The 20,586-nt window shown below is 38.7% G+C and overlaps 1 protein-coding gene across 1 annotated transcript in view; it reads right to left on the reverse strand.

Moving 5' to 3' along the window:
* LOC122809306 (metabotropic glutamate receptor 6-like) overlaps positions 1 to 20,586 on the reverse strand; it is a 437,750-nt gene that overhangs the window by 69,254 nt on the left and 347,910 nt on the right. The window contains exon 7 of the mRNA XM_044080696.1: positions 15,466 to 15,605. Coding sequence (XP_043936631.1) covers positions 15,466 to 15,605 — 140 coding nt within the window. The remainder of the gene's footprint in view (positions 1 to 15,465; positions 15,606 to 20,586) is intronic.

Below are 20,586 nucleotides of genomic sequence, written 5' to 3' on the forward strand. Positions count from 1 at the left end.
TCAGTTTTCAACAGCTTCCATATTTCTTTCCTTCGTTCAGTTCCCCATATATGATTTTTCCTTTTCAGGGTCACAGAGGAACCAGATCCTGTCTCTGCACTCCATGGTTATAAGGCAGAGAAGTAAACCTGAATGTAATGCCAGTCTATTACATGATGCTCACCATTTCATTATATTTGATTTGGTTACCTGTTAGCATCATCAGGGAATCATTCAAGAAAATAATTAGTTTACTGCAATTCATAAAACCCAAAGATACCACAAAAAATGTAATTAGATGGGTCAAACTATTAAATGAGACCAAGAAACAAACAGTATTAATTGGTGAAAACTGGTCAGGTAGTGAATCAACTTAAACCTAAACCATGCTGCACAATAACAATTAAAGGAGTCCAAGTCTAAGCAGGACTGTTTCCCTTAGCCAGCAATGCATCATTTATCACAAATACTGCTACAGCTCTATACTGCAAAAGCCTTTAAACAGTACTTAGAACTTAAGCTAGTTTAAAATAAAAGTATTACTTTACCACTGCTTATTTGGCATCCAAGTTCCCTTATACAAATAAACATGCAGTAAAGTGTAACTGTCTCATATTTTGCATTACAATGATTTTGTTTATGAAATCAGTGGATATAAATTTATTGTTTACTGGATAAATCCACAGAATTAGAGTAGTCATCTCTTAACCCCAGCAATTGTAGAAAAGAATTTGAAAGGGAAAGGCTCAGTATGGAGATGCAAATCAGGCAACATCATCATTTCCTAACTGGAATGACAACCATTTAAATTCACATTCTAGATTAAAATAGAATTATATGAGAATAAAAAGAATACTTTTAATATATTTTATTCAGTCATTATAAGTAATGTAATGATATAACAATTTATTAGGTCTGTTGACATCTACAGAATGGGGCACTATGATACAGGAATTCTGCAACTCATAGCACTTAATGACATTCAGTTGCCATTTGTGGCAAGCTACATGTCTGAGTATATAATTATGAAACGAGAATACACAACATGATGAGTGTCAGTGCTTAAGTATTTCACAGTATAGCTGAAGTTCATTTCTCTAGAGCAATAATGGAGGAAAATAAGTAAGTCCTGTAAAACGTTAACTCCTAGCTGAAGAACAGATACAGAGCACTGTCCTGGGGAATGTGATGTAGACATGAGCAAAAGATCCCTGTATGTCTGTGATGGCCAAGATCAGTCTGGAAGAAGATTATAACAGTCAATGGATACTAAACATGATGTCTACAGAATGAGTCATAGTGTATCATATTAAGGTTGACCTAAGGAGAATGAAAACCAATGGAAAGAGAACTGGTCATTTGAAAATAAAACAATGGTCCCAATGTAAGAAGGGAAAAAGATAACACGAGTAAGAAAAAAAATAGAGAAAGAAACAGCATGGAAGAATAAAAGTCCACAAACATAAGACACAGCTCTGGAACAACAGATGGACATGTGTTTTAACCCTTCTGTGAATACAATTCTGAAACATTTAAGCTACATCTAATTTGTATTTTCAAGTTTATTGGAAGTGTAGCAGCTTGTACAGTTTCAGGCACAGCACCTTAACTATGGAACTGTGAACCTATCAAGGGACACAGTCATTCACAATGTAAAGAATGACTATGGTCGTTTTAACAGAAGGGACATGCCATGATGTTGTTACAAGAACTATTTGACTGAGAAATAAATGCAGAAAAAGATAAGAAGTTTTTCTAAGAATGACACAGAGCATAAAAGTTATATTATTTCTAATAGAAAAGGTAGAGAACCTTTAGTAAGAATAACGTATATACACTAATGGCAGCCATGGTGGTGCAGCGGTTAGCATTGTCGCCTTACAGCAAGAGGTTCTCCAGTTCGATCCTTGGCTGGGGTGCTGTGGAAAAATACTGAAGTTCAACATATTTTGTATTCTGTATATAAAGGGTTAAGCAGAAAAATGTTCACTGCATGCAAACTGAAATGTTCTGGAAAATGTTGTTCACTGAGGAATGCAGAAGTTAATCTTAAACTGCTGATAAGAAAGTTAATGGTGCAAGAATAACTGTGGTACTGGCTGGTAAAAACAAGTAATCAAACTATCACTTCTAATGAATGTTCTGTGTGCTACGTGTGTATACGTGCAGAAGGGTCTATAAAAGCAGAACTCAAAGTACAAGTAGCCAGACTGCTGGCATACTACTATCATGTAGCAGGTCTCCATGCATGTAAAATAAAGCTGTTTTACTTGCTTACAAGAACTTGGTGTGATTCTTCCAGAATATGTTAGAAGAGTAAAATCTTTCGACATAACTGGCGCCCAACGTGGGGCGGCCCCTGCACGGCACGAATCGAACAAAGAGAGGCTGAAAACCTGCGCAGGTGGAGAGAGATCAGGCTCTCCTCGAACGAAAGACCTCCGACTGAAACAGGTCGAAATTAGAGGCCAGTCACTCTTTCCAGATTCAATCCGTGAGGTGGCAGCGAAACAGGGCGGAGGAATCACAAAGGTAAGCAAAACGCTATTTTTTTGTTGTTTCTGATTGGAATTTTTGTCTAAATTTTAAGGGACTAGTCAAGGTAGAAATTTAATTTTCTCAAAGTATAAGGAGTATATGTGAATAGATTCCATATACAAGAGATATCAGGAACAGGAATAGTTTCTCGTAAGAGAAATGGGAACAGGAACCAGTTGCGCCAAAGGCGACGACAAAACTGAAGATGAAAAGTTTATGTTTGATTTACACCCAAAGAACGTAAAATATTTAGATAAATGGAAAAAAGATCATGGGTTTAGTGGATGTTTAAATAAGTCAGAATGTCAAAATCTAGTAAGATTACTGCGCAAACAGGCAGGAAATAAGACAAGGAATCAAAAGAAGGTGGGGTTTCCCAAGGCACAGAAATGGCTGGAGGAAGCATAAGAGACATAGAAAACAAAATTTAAAAAAAAAAAAAGGGTGTGGTAATTCAAGTGAAAGAGATGTGTACTTTGTTAAAAAGGAAGATAATAAAACTTCCAAGTGTGTAGAACCAGAATGAAGACTCTCTTAGATAAAATAGAAGAACATTGGAAGCCCAAGGCAGATTGGACTTGCATTAATCAATGCATTCAATCAAATGACGAAACCGTAGACAATTATCTACATCATCTCACACAATGTTTTGATGCTCATAGTGGGTTAATTAAGGTAGAAAATCAGGAAAATGACTCGCCCTGTGAACAGCAATTGAAAAATGCATTCCTAAAGGGCTGCAAGACAGCCATTGGTAACTTTATACAAAAGCATATGATCACACACAGGACAGCGCGTCTACAGCCCCTTATGGAGTATGCTAGACATGCTGAGAAATACCTGAAGGAAAAAAAAAAATAAACAAGCCCAGACTTTTACAGTTAGTGAAGATGGAACTTTAATGTTAGTTCAAGGTTCCGCAAACCGCGGAAGAGGGCATGGCAGGGGAAGAGGACGGGGAGGCGTAAGTCATTTTGAGGATTTCGAAGGTAGGCAAAAGAGGGGGGAATGTTTTAAGTGCGGTAAGAAGGGACATTTCGCCAGAGATTGCAGAGGACCGGAGAAACCGATGGCTGCTTCCGGTGGTACCGCATGACTATATGACGGTCAGAATGACGTAGATGGAGGGTATGAGGAAGAAGAAGAAAGTGAGAATGGGGAAGTAGGTACAAGTGAAGACGATGGGTGGGGACAGGAAATGGCAGAAAATGAGGAATATCAAATGGTAAATCTAACAGCACTAGCATCAACTATGCACTTGGAATCCCAACCAGTGATCACATTGCAAGTTGAGGGCCGAGACATAGAATTCCTTTGTGACTCAGGGGCTTCACGAACGTTAGTCAGAAGTACTGCCATATCATCCGATGTTACCTCGGATGAATATGTGCTTGTAAAAGCAGCAAATGGTCGTATTTACAAAGAGCCATTGTCCAAACCTCTGTGGTTTACCGACCCAGAGACGAACCAAACCATACGGTTCGAGTAATAATTTCAAAAATCTGCCCAGTAAATTTACTAGGAAGAGATTTAATGCAAGTGTTCGGCATAGCAGCCGTCCCAACCTCCACTGGGATGGTGGCAAGGAGAATTGAACCAAATAGTGCAATGCTATTAGAGGAGCAGGGAGATCTACATTACTGGTATAGTAATGATTTGATAGAGACAGGCCCCCAGAGTGTAGTGACGGATCTTACAAATTTGGCATTAAGCAAATACGGAATAAAAAATCCGAAGGTGTCAGATCCATTACATTGCACAATGTATTACAGAAGATGTGCCAGACCTGATTTAGAATACGAAAAGAAATTTCTTAGTTTTAAAGTCACCAAACTAGTATTGCATAGCCTTTTTTGGGACACACTAGGTAATTCTGCAGTCACATGTAGCCTTACAAGGGATATGCAGCTGCTGTATAAGAATGAATTAACCACACATATTTCAGTCACGGAGGGTGAAGGAATGTCATGGTACCTCGTGGGTAAGAAAATAACTGAATGGGTAGGATGGACATCAGAACAGTTGGCAGGTAAAGGCGTTCAGGTTCAAAAACTTAACTGGGTTACACAAGCCAGACCGACCGTGCACCTCTGGGAAGACAAACCGATACAATCCCCTGGGACATTATGACTATGTCTCCTTACCCCCATGGAGGAATCTCAATTGCAGATGATTCCAAACTCATTATGGTCGCAGGGTCAGCACGATATCGGACTGATTAGAATGGCAGGACAGGTAAAGATTACACCCAAGTCAGAATTTAGACCTCATAAACGGCAGTATCCCTTGAGCAGAAAGGCAGAGGAGGGCATTTTACCGGTAATCACAGCACTTTTGAAAACTGGAGTATTAATTCTGTGCACAGACTCACCGTGTAATACGCCCTTATTTCCAGTAAAAAAAACGGATGGGACATGGAGGATGGTACAAGACTTACAGGCAATAAATGCCGCGGTGGTACCTCGGGCCCCCATAGTCCCGGATCCGTCTATTCTGCTGAACGATATCCTTCCTACGGATAACTACTTTTCTGTAATTGATATCAGTAATGCCTTTTTCTCTATTCCCTTGCAGGAAGATAGTAGATTTTGGTTTGCATTTACGTTTATGGGCAAGCATTATACCTACACCAGGTCACCGCAGGGATACTGCGAAAGTCCAACCATCTTCTCACAAGAGATGTCCACCAATTTGGCTCAGTTCCAACCCGCCCAAGGGTGCCACCTACTGCTATACGTGGATGATATCCTCCTGGCCGCGACTATGGAAGAACTCTGTAAGTCCGAGACTATTCGACTACTACACTTTCTGGCACACGAAGGACATAAGGTAAATAAGTCTAAGTTACAATTTTGTAAATTAGAAGTACGTTACCTGGGTTATACTATCTCTGGGAAGGGCAGGCGATTAGATGACAGTAGAAAGAATGCTATTTTACAAGCCCCCATGCCAACTACAAAAAAAGAAATGATGTCCTTTTTAGGCATTACGAACTTCTGTCGTAGTTGGATTCCCAACTATGCCGAAGAAGTGCACCCGCTATCAGACTTAATTTTTGCAATACCGATGGTGGCAAAAGATTTGCTGCACTGGACAGACAAGGCAGTACAGGCATTCACTAGAATCAAGCAACTGATAGCTGGGTCAGCGACATTGGGGTTTCCAGATTACAGTAAGACCTTTATACAGACTGTAGATTGCAAGCAGGGATTTATGACATCTGTTTTAATGCAAATGTATGGAGATAAGTTAAGACCATTGGCATTTTACTCTAGTAAATTAGACTCAGTAGCACGAGCATTACCACACTGTGTGCAAGCAGTAATTGCAGCCGCTTTGGCGGTACAAGCGTCTGCCACGTTGGTATTGTTCCATGATCTTACGTTAAGAGTCCCGCACTCTGTAGCAGTCATCCTTCTGCAGGACAAGTTAACATTTCTGTCACCTAGCAGACATTTATCTTGTATGACTATGCTGTTATCACAGCCACACATGACAATTGAGAGATGCACTACCTTAAATCCAGCGACATTGCTACCCGTTGCTGAAGACGGTATCCCACATGTATGTTTAGATCTCATACATTCTAAAGTTCTACCAAGACCAGATCTTAAAGATCAACCCTTACTACATGCGGACTGGACACTGTTTGTAGATGGGTCAGCACGCAAAACAGAAACAGGCACCACGCAGGTAGGGTATGCAGTTACTACTGCAACTCAGATAATAGAGGCAAGACCACTCCCCGGGAACTTATCCGCTCAAGCTGCGGAACTGATTGCTGTGACAAGGGCATGTCTCCTTTCGGAGGACAGGAATGTCACTATCTATATGGATAGTCAATATGCCTTCTCTACGGTACATGTGTTTGCTCAGCAATGGAAAAATAGGGGGATGGTTACAACCTCAGGGAAAGACATCATGCACAAAGAGCTAATCCTTGAATTACTACAAGCCGTTCAACGGCCACGGGGTTTGGCCATCTGTAAATGCACTGCTCATACCCGTGCTAAGGACCCGGTATCACTTGGTAATGCCCTAGCAGACAAAGCAGCCAAACAGGCAGCTATGTCCAGTACCTTTTCACTTGAAACCACACCTACAGAATTACAACCAACAGATAAGTTTAATTTACAAACCTTACAAGTCATGCAGGAACTTAGCACAGTACAGGAAAAACAATGCTGGACTAGGTATGGTGTTAGACAGAACAAAGGAATCTATGTGGGACCAGATAATAAATATGCTTTGCCTACTAATCTTTTTAGGTATGCAGCACTAGTCATGCATGGCCCTTCCCATCTGGGCCCTGTAGCTATGGTTAGAATTATCCACCTTACCTTTTGGACCAAGGGTTTCATTGCATATGCAAAACGTTTTTGTCTATCCTGCATAGTATGTGCTAAATACCACGGGAGGGTCAGAGTTGCCCGGCATCATTTCCAACACCCCTATCCATTTCATACAATATGTATGGACTTCATCGAATTGACCCGGCACAACTAAAGAAGTTTGTGTTAGTGATAGTAGATGCATTTACTAAGTGGGTTGAGGCTTTTCCGGTGACACATCTGGATGCTCAAACAGTGGCTAAAATTTTGGTCAATCACATCGTCCCGCACTTTGGACTTCCTACACGCATCTACTCTGACAACGGCACGCATTTTGTCAATCAGATCATTCAGAAACTGTCTACAGTTTTCCAAATTGAACTGAAACACCATTGTGCCTACCACCCACAGTCAGCAGGGTTGGTGGAACACCACAACGGCATTCTAAAAGGCAAGTTAAGAAAACTCATGGCCGAGACACATCAGTCTTGGATTACCTGTCTACCTCTAGCCCTCCTTTCCATGCGGACAACTCCCACCTCAAAAGGAGTCACCCCATTTGAGTTATTGTACGGGAGACCTTATTACGTCCCCCAGTGGCAAAACTTGTTGCCTGCGGAACGTGAGGGGGGTGAGGAGATAGCATGAGGAAAATGCTGACCAATACTAACAGCTGTTTAACGAATAATTGTTTTTCAGGTTCAAGAGACGACAAAATCACAGAAGTCATCGCAACTCCAACGGCAGTTCGGATTAAAGAAAAGTCCTCATGGATCCACCTAACACATTGTAAAATTGTAAAACATTTTAAGTTAGATAAAAACTTGAATTCCCCTGAGGAACAAACAGACAGCAGTAACCATGAAGGACAATAATGAGAATAAGAAAAAATGGTTCTATTGCAATATTTTATTGTTTATAACTATTGTGATTGTAATATTTCTGTTTTGGCCATTTTTGTTTTTTAATGAAGCTAGCCATTCAAAAAGACAAACACACCAGCTGGCATCCAAACTTTAATACATATCAAGCGATTAAATATGCATATGCATCCTCAATGAATGTCTCAAATTGTTGGGTATGTACTGCAATACCTACTGTACATAGTGGCTTAATGTTAGGGACAGCCCCTCTGGGAACAAATGATACTTGGAATAATTTGTTGTTTAAAACCACAGAAGTACCACTGAGAGACAAGGTGGCTGCCTCTTTTGGGGTGCCAAAACGGAACAGTGTGTTTTCAAAAGATTGGAAAAGTTAAGGTGGGGCTGAGCCAATGTAATTTGACAATAGTTCATAATTGTACCCTAGAAGGGCAGTGTGAGACCAAGTTTGGAGCTATAAAAAAAGACATCAATGTAAATGATACTAGTTTTGTTGAAAAAATGCTGTATGTATATGGCCTATTATTTAAGGGGCTAAAGCCAAATGGGAGTTATGAATTTCCAACCAATATCACCATCAAAACGAATGATTGTTATTTTATTTGTGGTAGGAAAGCATATAAATGGTTACCATATGGCTGGTCAGGAAGTTGTTTTTTGGGATATCTGATACCAGCTATCAGACACGTAAATGCATTACCTCAAGGTAAAATGCGAAATGCACGTTCTCTTAATAAACCTATTAATCCCGTAGGTAACATTGATGCGTCATGGATTTATCACCATGACTTGGCGCACGTCAGCAGCAAAGGACTCTCACATATGGACCTAGGCGATGATGTAATTGCTTGGGCTGGTATTTTGCCAGCGTATGGGACAGTAAAATCCATCTGGGAACTGAGAAAACTGTCAAAACTGTTAGAGACTCTGAGAAATGTGACATTTTCAGTGCTAGAATTGGTGACGGACGAATTAACGGTGATGAGAACAGTAGTGTTGCAGAACCGTATGGCGCTCGATTTCACCCTAGCAGCGAAAGGAGGTACTTGCGCTCTCATACACGAGGAGTGCTGCTCATTCATTCCTGATAACGAGCATGCGATTCAGAGCCATCTTGAAATAATTCAACAAGTTTCTGAACTGACTAAACCTGGTCCAAACCCCTTGACTGACTTTTTCCAAAACCTGTTTGGAAACTGGGGTTCTGTGTTGATGAACATTTTAATTGCTGTATGTGTTGGTGCAATCATATTTTTGCTGCTTGGCTGCTGTTGCATACCATGTATCAAAATGATAATATCGAAGGTTATCTCTGCCAATGCTACAAAAGCATATTTTTCTGATTATGAGAAGGTATAAAACATATCTGGGATTGTGTAAAATAAACAGTATACAAAATGTTGTAAGGGGGGAAATGTGGAAAAATACTGAAGTTCAACATATTTTGTATTCTGTATATAAAGGGTTAAGCAGAAAAATGTTCACTGCGTGCAAACTGAAATGTTCTGGAAAATGTTGTTCACTGAGGAATGCAGAAGTTAATCTTAAACTGCTGATAAGAAAGTTAATGGTGCAAGAATAACTGTGGTACTGGCTGGTAAAAACAAGTAATCAAACTATCACTTCTAATGAATGTTCTGTGTGCTACGTGTGTATACATGCAGAAGAGTCTATAAAAGCAGAACTCAAAGTACAAGTAGCCAGACTGCTGGCATACTACTATCATGTAGCAGGTCTCCATGCATGTAAAATAAAGCTGTTTTACTTGCTTACAAGAACTTGGTGTGATTCTTCCAGAATATGTTAGAAGAGTAAAATCTTTCGACAGGTGCCTTCTGTGCGGAGTCTGCATGTCCTCCCTACAGTTGCGTGGGTTTCCTTCAGGTGCTACGGTTTCCTTCCACATCCTAAAGACATGATGTAGGTGAATTGGACATTCTAAATTGGCCCTAGGCGTGAGTGCAGGTGTGTGTGCCTTCCATGGAAGGTTGGGCACCGGGCTAGCAACTTGACACCGTGAAACTCTACTGCCAATCATTAGTGGACAGATGATGCACTGTGGCGAACCCTTACCGGGAAAAGCCAAAAGAAGAAGATGAAAAACATATGTCCACTACCTGAATTTCCTGATAAGACTGTCAGTGGAAATGTGCCCAATCAGCTTAACCAAATTTTGAGATGCAATAATAATAATAATAATAATAATACAGAAAATCTTCTCTTATTTCTGGGAGATTCAATACTGATTGTCCCAAATAGCATGGAAGCATACAGATAAAGAAGAGCTCTGTCAAAAATCACCAGTCAATCCAAAAAGAATTCAATTCACTTAGAAAAGAAAGCCAATAAAATATTTAAAATCCTGTGGATTAAGACTTCACACAGTGTAAAACATCATAAAATTCAATCAGTTTAATTCCAAACAGCAATACAAAATAACCAATTAGCTCAAACAAGCTTTCGCTGAAGCTTCTTCAGGATTTCTAAAAATTTGTTGTTCAAACAGAGTTAAATACACACAGAGAGAATCACATGCTGCTCAAGAGTCAAACCTTATTGGCTAGAGTTAATTAAGTTGATATACAATAAAAACAGAAAAAACATAATCAATTATTAAACAATAAGAAGGTACAGTTAAATATCCAATACTAAGCTATAATTTTTTTGATTTTGTATATGTAAAGCCACATAACAACTTCTGCCTACATTCAAGTGCCATGAATTTAAAAACATATTTAGAATCTGACTCCAATATGTGTCTACATAATGCATTGGTGTTTATGTGGCATTTTATGTTGGAAAGATACTCAGAGATACACTCTTTGAGCTTTGTGTGTGTCTTGCATACATAAACCACAGTGCACACTTGACAAAGAGCTATATATGCTATATTAGTGGCATCAAACTTTACATAGTTCTAACATTTCTATACTCTACCAGTAACTGGATATGTAAAATGATTATACCTAAAATATATTTACAAAATTTGTATTTTTCACATGCAAACGTTCCTTTCTTCTGCCTAACTCTATTGTTGATTGTAACATCCTGCTCCTCTTAACATAATAATTGTTTTAAATGACATCCTCTTCTATAACCAAAAGAATAATATAACTGAAATGCTAATTCCTTTTCTTATCATATGTCTCTGCAGTCACTTGGAAGCTCTGATTATTTTACTCTGTAGCCATTATGCACAGGAAGAGAAGGGAAGACAGCCATACAAAGTATTATATTTACTCTCAAATGATGCAATACACAGATTTTCTATAAGCAACCACAAACAAGTTATTTCTCATGTTCTTTCTTGTCCTTTGCTCCCATATTAATATGCAGTCTGTCTGTAAGGATGCGCATAAGTAAAAAACATTTCACTAATAATAGCTTGTACATAGATAGCATCTAGCTAAGATAATACGAAAATCATTCTATGTAGGCCAACTTAAAGGTAAGGCTATAGTACCCAGGTGCATTGAAGTTATAGTACCACTCTACTTGGCCCTTACCATACCTGTCATTGAATATAATGTCCCCTTTGGCATGTATTTAACCAGACACTTCAAACAGTTGGAACACACACAAAGGTTTCTTACTTGGAGAATTCAGAGCATAAATATCCTGTCCTACACTGATCACCTAAAGGTTCTGTCTCTGTATTCAGCATCCTACACACTGCTGAGAAGGCATCTTTGCCTGGTTTACAGGTCTTCCTCAGATCCAATCCTGATGGATCTACTGCACATTCACAAAACAAGCAGCACCAGAAACACTAGATCCAGGGATCTGAACTTCACTTGTGACATAAACAGAACAAACTAGAGAGACAGATATGAGTCCCAAAGGATCCTCTCGCTGTGGAAGAGGGTCTCCATCCATGTGAAACAATGTGAAACAGAGTTCAGCCCTGACACTATTCAAACAAAACCTTGACAATTGGATAGGAAATCAAAAATTTACTCCCAGTCTAGCCCCCGTGTTCATTATGGACAGAGGCTGTCAATAAGAAAAAGTATTATTTTAACTAACATCCCCCTACAAATCCTTAGCTACCTGCCTACTAACATGCCCACCCTGTATGATACTTTGGACCCACATGGTTTTGAGTGCATGGCTAGGCTTGTAAGGACTCTAGTGCTCATTAGTGTAGTAACAACCTATGAACATATGGATTGTTTGTGCTATTTTTATTCACTTACGACATAATGCAGAAGATCTGGATTATCTTTGTATGTATGGAATGTGGGATCGTGCATTATGCCTGTTCAGATAAAAAACAAAGGTAGGTCAAACCAGTAGAAATGAATAACCACAAAAAACGAGGTCAGCCCATGGAGTAGAACCACAGCACAATGAGGAATAGGTCCTTGTCACCAAGACAATAAAACCATCAATAAATCTGTGCAAAAAAAAAAAAAAAAACAGATACACTACCAAAACTACATTCCATCCAAAGTTTTCCAGTGAAATATAAATTCCAGGTGAAGGAAATGATTTATTCCAAAAGGCAAACAATATTTTTTTTAAAATTCAGAATTAAGCACATTTAGCCTACCACATTCAGGACATCATCAGAACTAAATAAAACCAGATACAATGATATATATTTATGTAACATGAGCTGCAGCATCATTAAGGGTCAGTTAATCAGAGCTGCCTGTATAACCTCCCTGTTCTCTGACATCAAAACTGAGTTATTAAAAAACACGTTCTTACAGAGAGGTTACCCTGAAGAGTTTCTAGATGCCATCATTACTGACATTGTTTCTGGGTGGGGAATAAAATATGTCCCTATACGAAGTGACAGTCACCATTCTGATGTGACTGACCTCCCACTTCATGAGATGAGGGAGAATGATATGCTTACTAATGCTTTTTGTTTACAATATAACCAGGAAAACAATTAAAAGTATTGTCAGTAAATACTGGAATTTTATTAAACAACTTCCTTGTATACTTAGATTTTAAACAAACCTCCAATGTTAATTTATAAGAAGGGTAAAAGTTTGAAAAATTTCTGTGAGATGCACAAGGATACATACAACAAAAATCAAGCAGGGAGGATGGACACATAGAAATGTGGTGCATGCAGGCAGTGCCCGTACACAGGGAACACTGAGATAAGTAATTTAGTCGGTAGAAACAGAAAAATCAGAGTTCATCATCATTATAACCGTGACAGTGCTGGTGTGGTACATATCAGTATATGTGCTTTTTGTGGTTCCTTTTACATAGGCAAAACTGAAAGATGCCTAAAAAATTATTTATGAGCACACCTATGACATCTTTAAAGATAAAGAAACTAATGCTTTAGCAAAACATTCTTTTAAAAATGGGTACTTTAAATTCTATGTTTTAGAGCAACTGCAAAATGATTCCAGAGGTAGCCAGTGGGAAGACACTCTGGAATATAAAGAATTATTCTGGCAATTATCATTGCAGGCCAATAAAGATTTTGGTGTAAAGGAATTAATTTCTATTGCGCCAGTACTAAATGTGAGATCTGCTAAACTTTAACATCTATAACCTATAAGTATTTGTTGCCATTATTGGTATACTGTTCGTGGGATGTGTATATTTTACAGCAAACTGAGGTAGTGTGTTTTATATGCATTTTGTTAAATTTCTGCTTTTATGTACCTTTATGTGTGCAGTAACCTTTCTCCAGCTCATCTTACTCATTTATATATATATATATATATATATATATATATATATATATATATATATATATATATATATATAAATTGTTGTACCTGTTTTTATTTAGTTAGGATGAAGTCCTGAATGTAGTAAAACAAATGTGCTTAATACTGTATTTTAAAATAATTTTTGTCTTTGCTTTTGAAATAAGTCAGTCAAATTAAGTCAAAGTAAACTTTATTGTCATTGTCAACAGTGGAAGCTGAACAGAATTTCATTGCTTCTGTTTCAAAGTGCAGACAGCTCATACAAATACAAGCAAAAAAAAAACAATATGATTATTTAACAACACAGTAACAGTAGACAGTTGCCCTGACATTGGTTATTTCCTCATATAACTAGTAGCAACACTCAATCAATATTGTATATCTACAGTATATATTGCACAGAATATGAGACTTAACACTTTTTCTATTTGCACGGAATGTTATCTTGCCTCTTGATTATTGTACAGCAGTAAGGGAATATAAATACAATATAAATTGTTTTATATGGATAAAGTCCTTCACCTGGAATTTATATTTCATTGCAAAGCTTTGGACTGAATGTAGTTTTGTTAGTGTATCTGTTTTTTTTGGGGGGGTTTTTTTGCACAGATTTGTTATTGGTTTCATTGTCTTTGTGATGATGATCTATTTGTTATTGTGCTGTGGTTCTACTCCATGGGCAGACCTCATTTTTGTGGTTATTATGCCTGGGCAAGCATAACCTTCCCCATAAAGAAAATTAATCTCCTTCTTTTAAAAAGATATGTAGACAGGAAGGCCAAATTTGCATCAGCCCTTGTTCAATTGCTGTTTACAGAGGATTTTTGGGCTAGAGTTTTATGAGGGCTAAGGATGGTGCAGTGGTTACTGTTGTCACCACACAGCAAGAGGTTCTCTGGTTTGATTCTCAGCTGGAGCACCTTCTGTGCAGAATCTGTATGCCTTCCCTGTGGTTGAGTTAGTTTTAAAGGCATGCAGGTAGGTGCAAGTGTGTGTGTGTGTTCCTTCTCTGAAGGTTGGGTGCCGGGCTGGCAATTCGACACCATAAAAACTCTACTGCGAGTCAATCTGTGGACCAGTGATCTGCTGTGGCAACCCCTAGTGGGAGAAGCCAAAATTCATTGCTTTTTAGGGATGTTTCACATGCTAATATACAAATTAGCTTGTTTGTCATCTCTTCTTACAAGAGTTAAGTTGCATGTGATCTGCAGGCACTTGCATATTTTCTGAGGTAGGTTTATGCCTGTAACATTATTTGCAGCCATGAAATTACATAAGAAAATGAGTGACTGCATCACCTCCAGCACCAGAGATTGCAGACCTTCAAGAAGTCCTTCTGCTTGCAATTATGAATGGCCTTTATATTGTTGTTACTGCCGAATGTGTTGTATGTTCCTGCAATGCATTCATTTGTTGTTATTACTGCCGAATGTGTTGTATGTTCCTGCAATGCATTCATTTGTTGTTATTACTGCCGAATGTGTTGTATGTTCCTGCAATGCATTCATTTGTTGTTATTACTGCCGAATGTGTTGTATGTTCCTGCAATGCATTCATTTGTTGTTATTACTGCCGAATGCGTTGTATGTTCCTGCAATGCATTCATTTGTTGTTATTACTGCCGAATGTGTTGTATGTTCCTGCAATGCATTCATTTGTTGTTATTACTGCCGAATGTGTTGTATGTTCCTGCAATGCATTCATTTGTTGTTATTACTGCCGAATGTGTTGTATGTTCCTGCAATGCATTCATTTGTTGTTATTACTGCTGAATGTGTTGTATGTTCCTGCAATGCATTCATTTGTTGTTATTACTGCCGAATGTGTTGTATGTTCCTGCAATGCATTCATTTGTTGTTATTACTGCCGAATGTGTTGTATGTTCCTGCAATGCATTCATTTGCTCTCATTGCCCCCTGTGTTTGCTGAATGCTGTTCATGTTTCTGGCTGCACAGAAAACAGCTTAAGGAAGCATTTGTACATACTAATAAAAAGTAAATAAAGGGAAAATCAAGGGTAAGGATAACAGTGAAAGTTCCGCTTACATTGAGCCGTAGTTGGTCTGTCCATTGGCCAATCACCTTATAACCAGCTGATGTGGTATTAGTCATCTGGTATTGAAAGATGTCATACCGTCCTGGGGCATCACCATTTTCATTAAACATCACAGGGGTTCCAGCACTACCTATGAACAATGAAAACATGCAAAGTATAACAATGAGGATTTTAAAAATAATAATAATAATATCCACTAAATACCATAACATACATTTATACAAGGTTTAGCTATACTTCTCTATCTCTGTCTTTCTCTCTCTCTGCTGACAGTCATCAGTCAGCACAGTAATGTCAGGCAGCAGCAATATTTTGCTATATATTTATATATTGCTGTGCCACAAACCTAGTACTATATTGCCATTAGCACCCCAAATTCCACCAAATTTGAATATATTGCTGAATAGAAACAAGCTGGATACATGTAGGGGGAACTGCATCATTGCAGCACCAGCATTTTTGTATAACTTACAATCTGTGTAACTTAGATGAAGAGTTGCCTTATATCAGGGGAAGGGAAGTGAACACAGTACAGTATCATAGATGTTGAAATTTGAAGACTGTTGAAGAGCTTTTACCCAGTATTTCTTTCAGAAACTGAAGAATACACAATCTTACAATTCAGAACATGTTTAGCAGCTAAGGCCAAACTTCCTGTAAATCAATTCTTGTTAAACTGACTGCCCTATTTTTGTTTTCTTGGATTTGGAAAACATATTTTGGTACTGTATGACAAAAGAGAGTACAGTAAAATAGCAACTGTTCATAATGATACTGTTTTAAATGCTTATGTTGTTAAGTTTTTTTGTAAATTGTTTGTCTAATCTTTATAGTAAACTATGTGGAGCTTTTTTCCTCGGGCCTCTGCTGAAAAAAGGCTAGTCAGCTCAGTCAGATTATCCGAGTCAACAATTGTAAAATAAAATAAATAAAATAATAAATATGATCCATACATTTTATTTGTTCATGTTTTCTTGACTGACTTATTCATACTAAGCCGATGGCCTATTTACAGGACAGACCTGCAAAGATATTCATACTCACTTGGGAAATTTGGTCAGGACACCAGAGAATTTTCATACTCTTTTTGCAGGGGAGTGTTAGAGTAGAGATGGCAACAAATCCAGATTTTAGATGGGGAAACCCATTTTCCTCTTTTGGGGCCACCACTACATGTAGCCTACTGGTTTACTACACAGTAAGGAAAGAGTGGGACAAGAAGAATGGAAGGGTGCATGATGTGCTCACCACATAATTCGCAAGGCAGGATAGAGAAAGAACTATTCTGCCCATTGAGAGCCAGAGAGGACTCTGAGGTAAGAACAAGTTTAATAAAGAAAGGGGAGATATTTAGAATTGCTAGGCAGTCAGAGTACAGTAGCTTTCTTGGACTGCCAGTGACAGAGTTTAGTGGTATGCTGAAGAAAAAAAGGGAGGGAAGAAGGGTAGGTTGCAGTCATGGATAGGATAAAAGGGGGGGGGATCACACATAGCACAATAATAGGCCACTGGATATTAGAAAAGTAAGGACATATTGTCTATCAGGTACAAATTCTTTAAAAAAATGATGCAGTCAATAAGGCATGGAGTTACAGAATTGAATGAGTGAAGGATCAGATTGCCGATTTCCCCTCACTGACTGATTGTACCACCCAGCACTTTACATTGAGTGTCTGAGAACAAGCGAGTATGTTTTCTATTTACTTTATTTGCAAACAAAAAAATTCCAGTATATGTTTGAATGGGGGGTATGCTTGTTATGCTATCTGGATGCAGCATTTGATTTCACAGTTGCTCGTTTAGAATTGTCATTGTTACTTCATATCATATTTGATACCAGTCCATTTTATTGCCTGCAGTAATTTACCAGAAAATCAAAAAAAAAAAAAAAAATATATATATATATATATATATATATATATATATATATAAAACAGGGCAAAACTATACGGCAATATATGTCCAAAAAACAAAACGAAGAAAAAACTCAAGAATCCAGAAATGCGCACAGAAAATTCCACCAGCAACAATTCATTTAAAGTTCACCAAAAAAATTCACTACGCACTGCAAAATGTCCTTTTATCCTTTTATTCACACACACATAGGATTTCGTCCCGAATACAACGGAACTTCATCAGATAAAATATTTGTTCAACACCTGCATATTTAAAAAACCTTTGAACCAATGAAATTGTCTCCATAATACACATATATATATGTGTGTGTGTGTGTGTGTGTGTGTGTGTGTGTGTTATATATATATATATATATATGTGTGTGTGTGTGTGTGTGTGTGTATATATATATATATATGTGTGTGTGTGTGTGTGTGTGTGTGTGTGTGTGTGTGTGTGTGTGTGTGTGTGTGTATATATATATATATATATATATATATATATATATATATATATATGTGTGTGTGTGTGTGTGTGTGTGTGTGTGTATATATATATATATATATATATATATATATGTATATATATATATATATATATATATATATATATATATATATATATATATATATATATATATGTGAAAGAAAAGAAAAAGAAAAGAAGAACGTGTTTGAATAGCATCCGAGGCAAGAATAAGGAAACATCATCCGAAGTGAGAATAAGGAAAGAGCAAACAATAAAGTATATTAAGCAGGCAGGGTGGTAGGGCAAGCATTAAGTACTCTTGAAATCTCTTACTGAATGTCCTTAGTAGGAAAATACCAGGACAGAATTCATTAATGAGTCAGCTGAATGCATTGCTCAATGACATGGCGAGGGAAGAAGTCCCAGGTGAAGGATCAAGTGGATAATCTGCAGTGAAAAGGAGTTGTTAAGAGAAGATTCCAACAGAATGCCTCAGGAGTGGTAGGCAAGCTTTTTGGGATGAGGGTGCTCTCTGCCTAACAGTAGAAGAGATGTCCTCAGATCCTCATACCCAAGTGAAGCCGCCAAATACTCAGGCAGAAGGATGCACTGGTGAGGGGGGGATAATAGCCTCACAGTGTAGGAGTACTGATTGGAGACAGCATGTGAGGGGCATACTAGCAACTTTGCTGGGGAATGATGGAATGTTTTAAAGGAGTTGTTGGAGGCTGACTTCTTCAATGATGGTGACGAACAAAGGGGACCAGGCAACCTAAGCCCTGTGGGGTAAAATGTCAGGTGAAGCCACTCTGGGCACCCTCAGAACATACTACCATCAGTAACCCAGGGAAAGTAAAGGGGTAAAGGATGGCCCAGTTGCAGGTATCCCAGGTTTTTCAGGAGAATGTGTTCACTTGACTGCTCATATATCAGTAGCAGTGAAGGAAAGAATTTAGCAACATAAATACATTGACATCTGATGCCTCAGAGTTCAGAGAATTCTAGGTATAGATTCTAAAGGAAGACTGAGGAACTGGGATAATTGGAGCACAGGGTTTGTATATTCATGGTCATGACAGTAGAGAAGGAATCAAAAGGAAGCCTATCAATGTTAAACTACTTTATGACATTAAAAGAATCCAAGAGGTTTAGAGTGGGCATGTCCTGTTATTCGTACAACCAGAAATTTTGCAAGCTTAAAGTGGTAGACAAATCTTTGAGGAGGGTGAGTAACCATCTGGACACATGGCTGAGAACCATGGAAAAACTACAGTCACCTCAACACGAGACAAGATGTCAGGAGTTGCTGAGCATTTAAGACAGGCGAATGCTGGTGGATGTTGTGTCTCTTCATACACCAATGCACACAATAGAGCAGTGCCCACCCAAGCCTATAATGTGGATCTCAATAAGAAAATAATTCAGAAAGAGAGAGACAGCCAGTGGTAAGGCCCCCATCATGTGATGAGTTTGGTGAATGAGGCACCAGTGATGAGTTTGGTGAACAAGGCTGAGGTGCCAAAGGGGACATTCCCTATTTGAACTGACCAGCTCTAGCACCTACTAGCTGGCTACCCAAACAAAGAAGTAGATGGCCAGCTTATCAAGGATTCCCCCCTAGGCTTTAGGATTAAAGCCAGAGTTAAACCTTCTAATAATGTATGCAACTATCTAGCATCAGTGAGGGGAAGGAAAGAGCTGCTGCTGGAAACGTTGAAAAAAAATACTTTTAGATAAAATGGTAGGTCCCTATATCACTCCCCGATCTGAATACTACAAAGTTTTGTCTCTGGGTTCTAAAAAGACCAGGGATGAATTTTGAATGATACATTGCCTTTCCTATCCAGATGATGATTTAATGATACAGTTCCTAGACAAGACACAAGTAAGAGTAAGGTACACTTCTTTGGATGAAGCACTTGACATATTGAGAGGGAAAGGGTTCACTTGGATAGCTAAGCTAAACATCGAGTCCACCTTCCAGCTTCTCCTGCTACATCCAGCTGACTGACATTTGTTAGGCATGAAAGGAGGGAAAGATTTTACTTTGACAAGACCATGTTAATCTGTTGTGCTGTGGCTTGCACTACATTTTAAAAGTTTAACACAGCAATGAACTGGATCTGGGAGAACTGGGAACAACATTGTTCAGTCATGCATTATCTCAATGATTTCCTAATCTTGGTACCAGGCACATTTAAAGGGGTGTCTGAGATCTTGGAGGTAACACTGGCACCAGATAAGGAAGAAGGGCCAGCAATGTTTATTATATTCATGGGCTTGCAAGTTGATTTCATGTTGTGCTTGGTACGGTTTCCTGATGACAAGGTTCACCACCAAAGAGACAGAAGGTCAAAGCACTGCAGGGAAGAAGGCAAGAATAGGGTTATGGAACTCCTGTATTGTGGGGCACTTCAATAAAGCTGGCTGCTGATATCCCACCTGGTTGTGGTAATTGAGGTGGGGGAAAGGGATGATAAATCCAGATTTCCAATGGGAAACTGAGTAGTCTGTCAGGCCACCACCACACATAACTAAATGAGTTACTGCCCAGGGAGGAAGGGGTGGGACACAGACAGGGTAAGGATGCATAATGCATATGCCTCACTATTCATGAGGCAAAATAGAGAAAGAACCCCCTCCTCCCACTCCTGACACAAGGTACCAACCAGTCAGAAGCAGCCCAAAGTAGGGGCCACTTCATCTGGATCCACCTAGAGATTTGGAGAGACATGGAAGTGGAGTGA

The sequence above is a fragment of the Protopterus annectens genome, chromosome 8.part0 (assembly GCF_019279795.1).
Source record: "Protopterus annectens isolate FY-2018-M chromosome 8.part0, PAN1.0, whole genome shotgun sequence".
Taxonomy (NCBI): Eukaryota; Metazoa; Chordata; order Ceratodontiformes; family Protopteridae; genus Protopterus; species Protopterus annectens.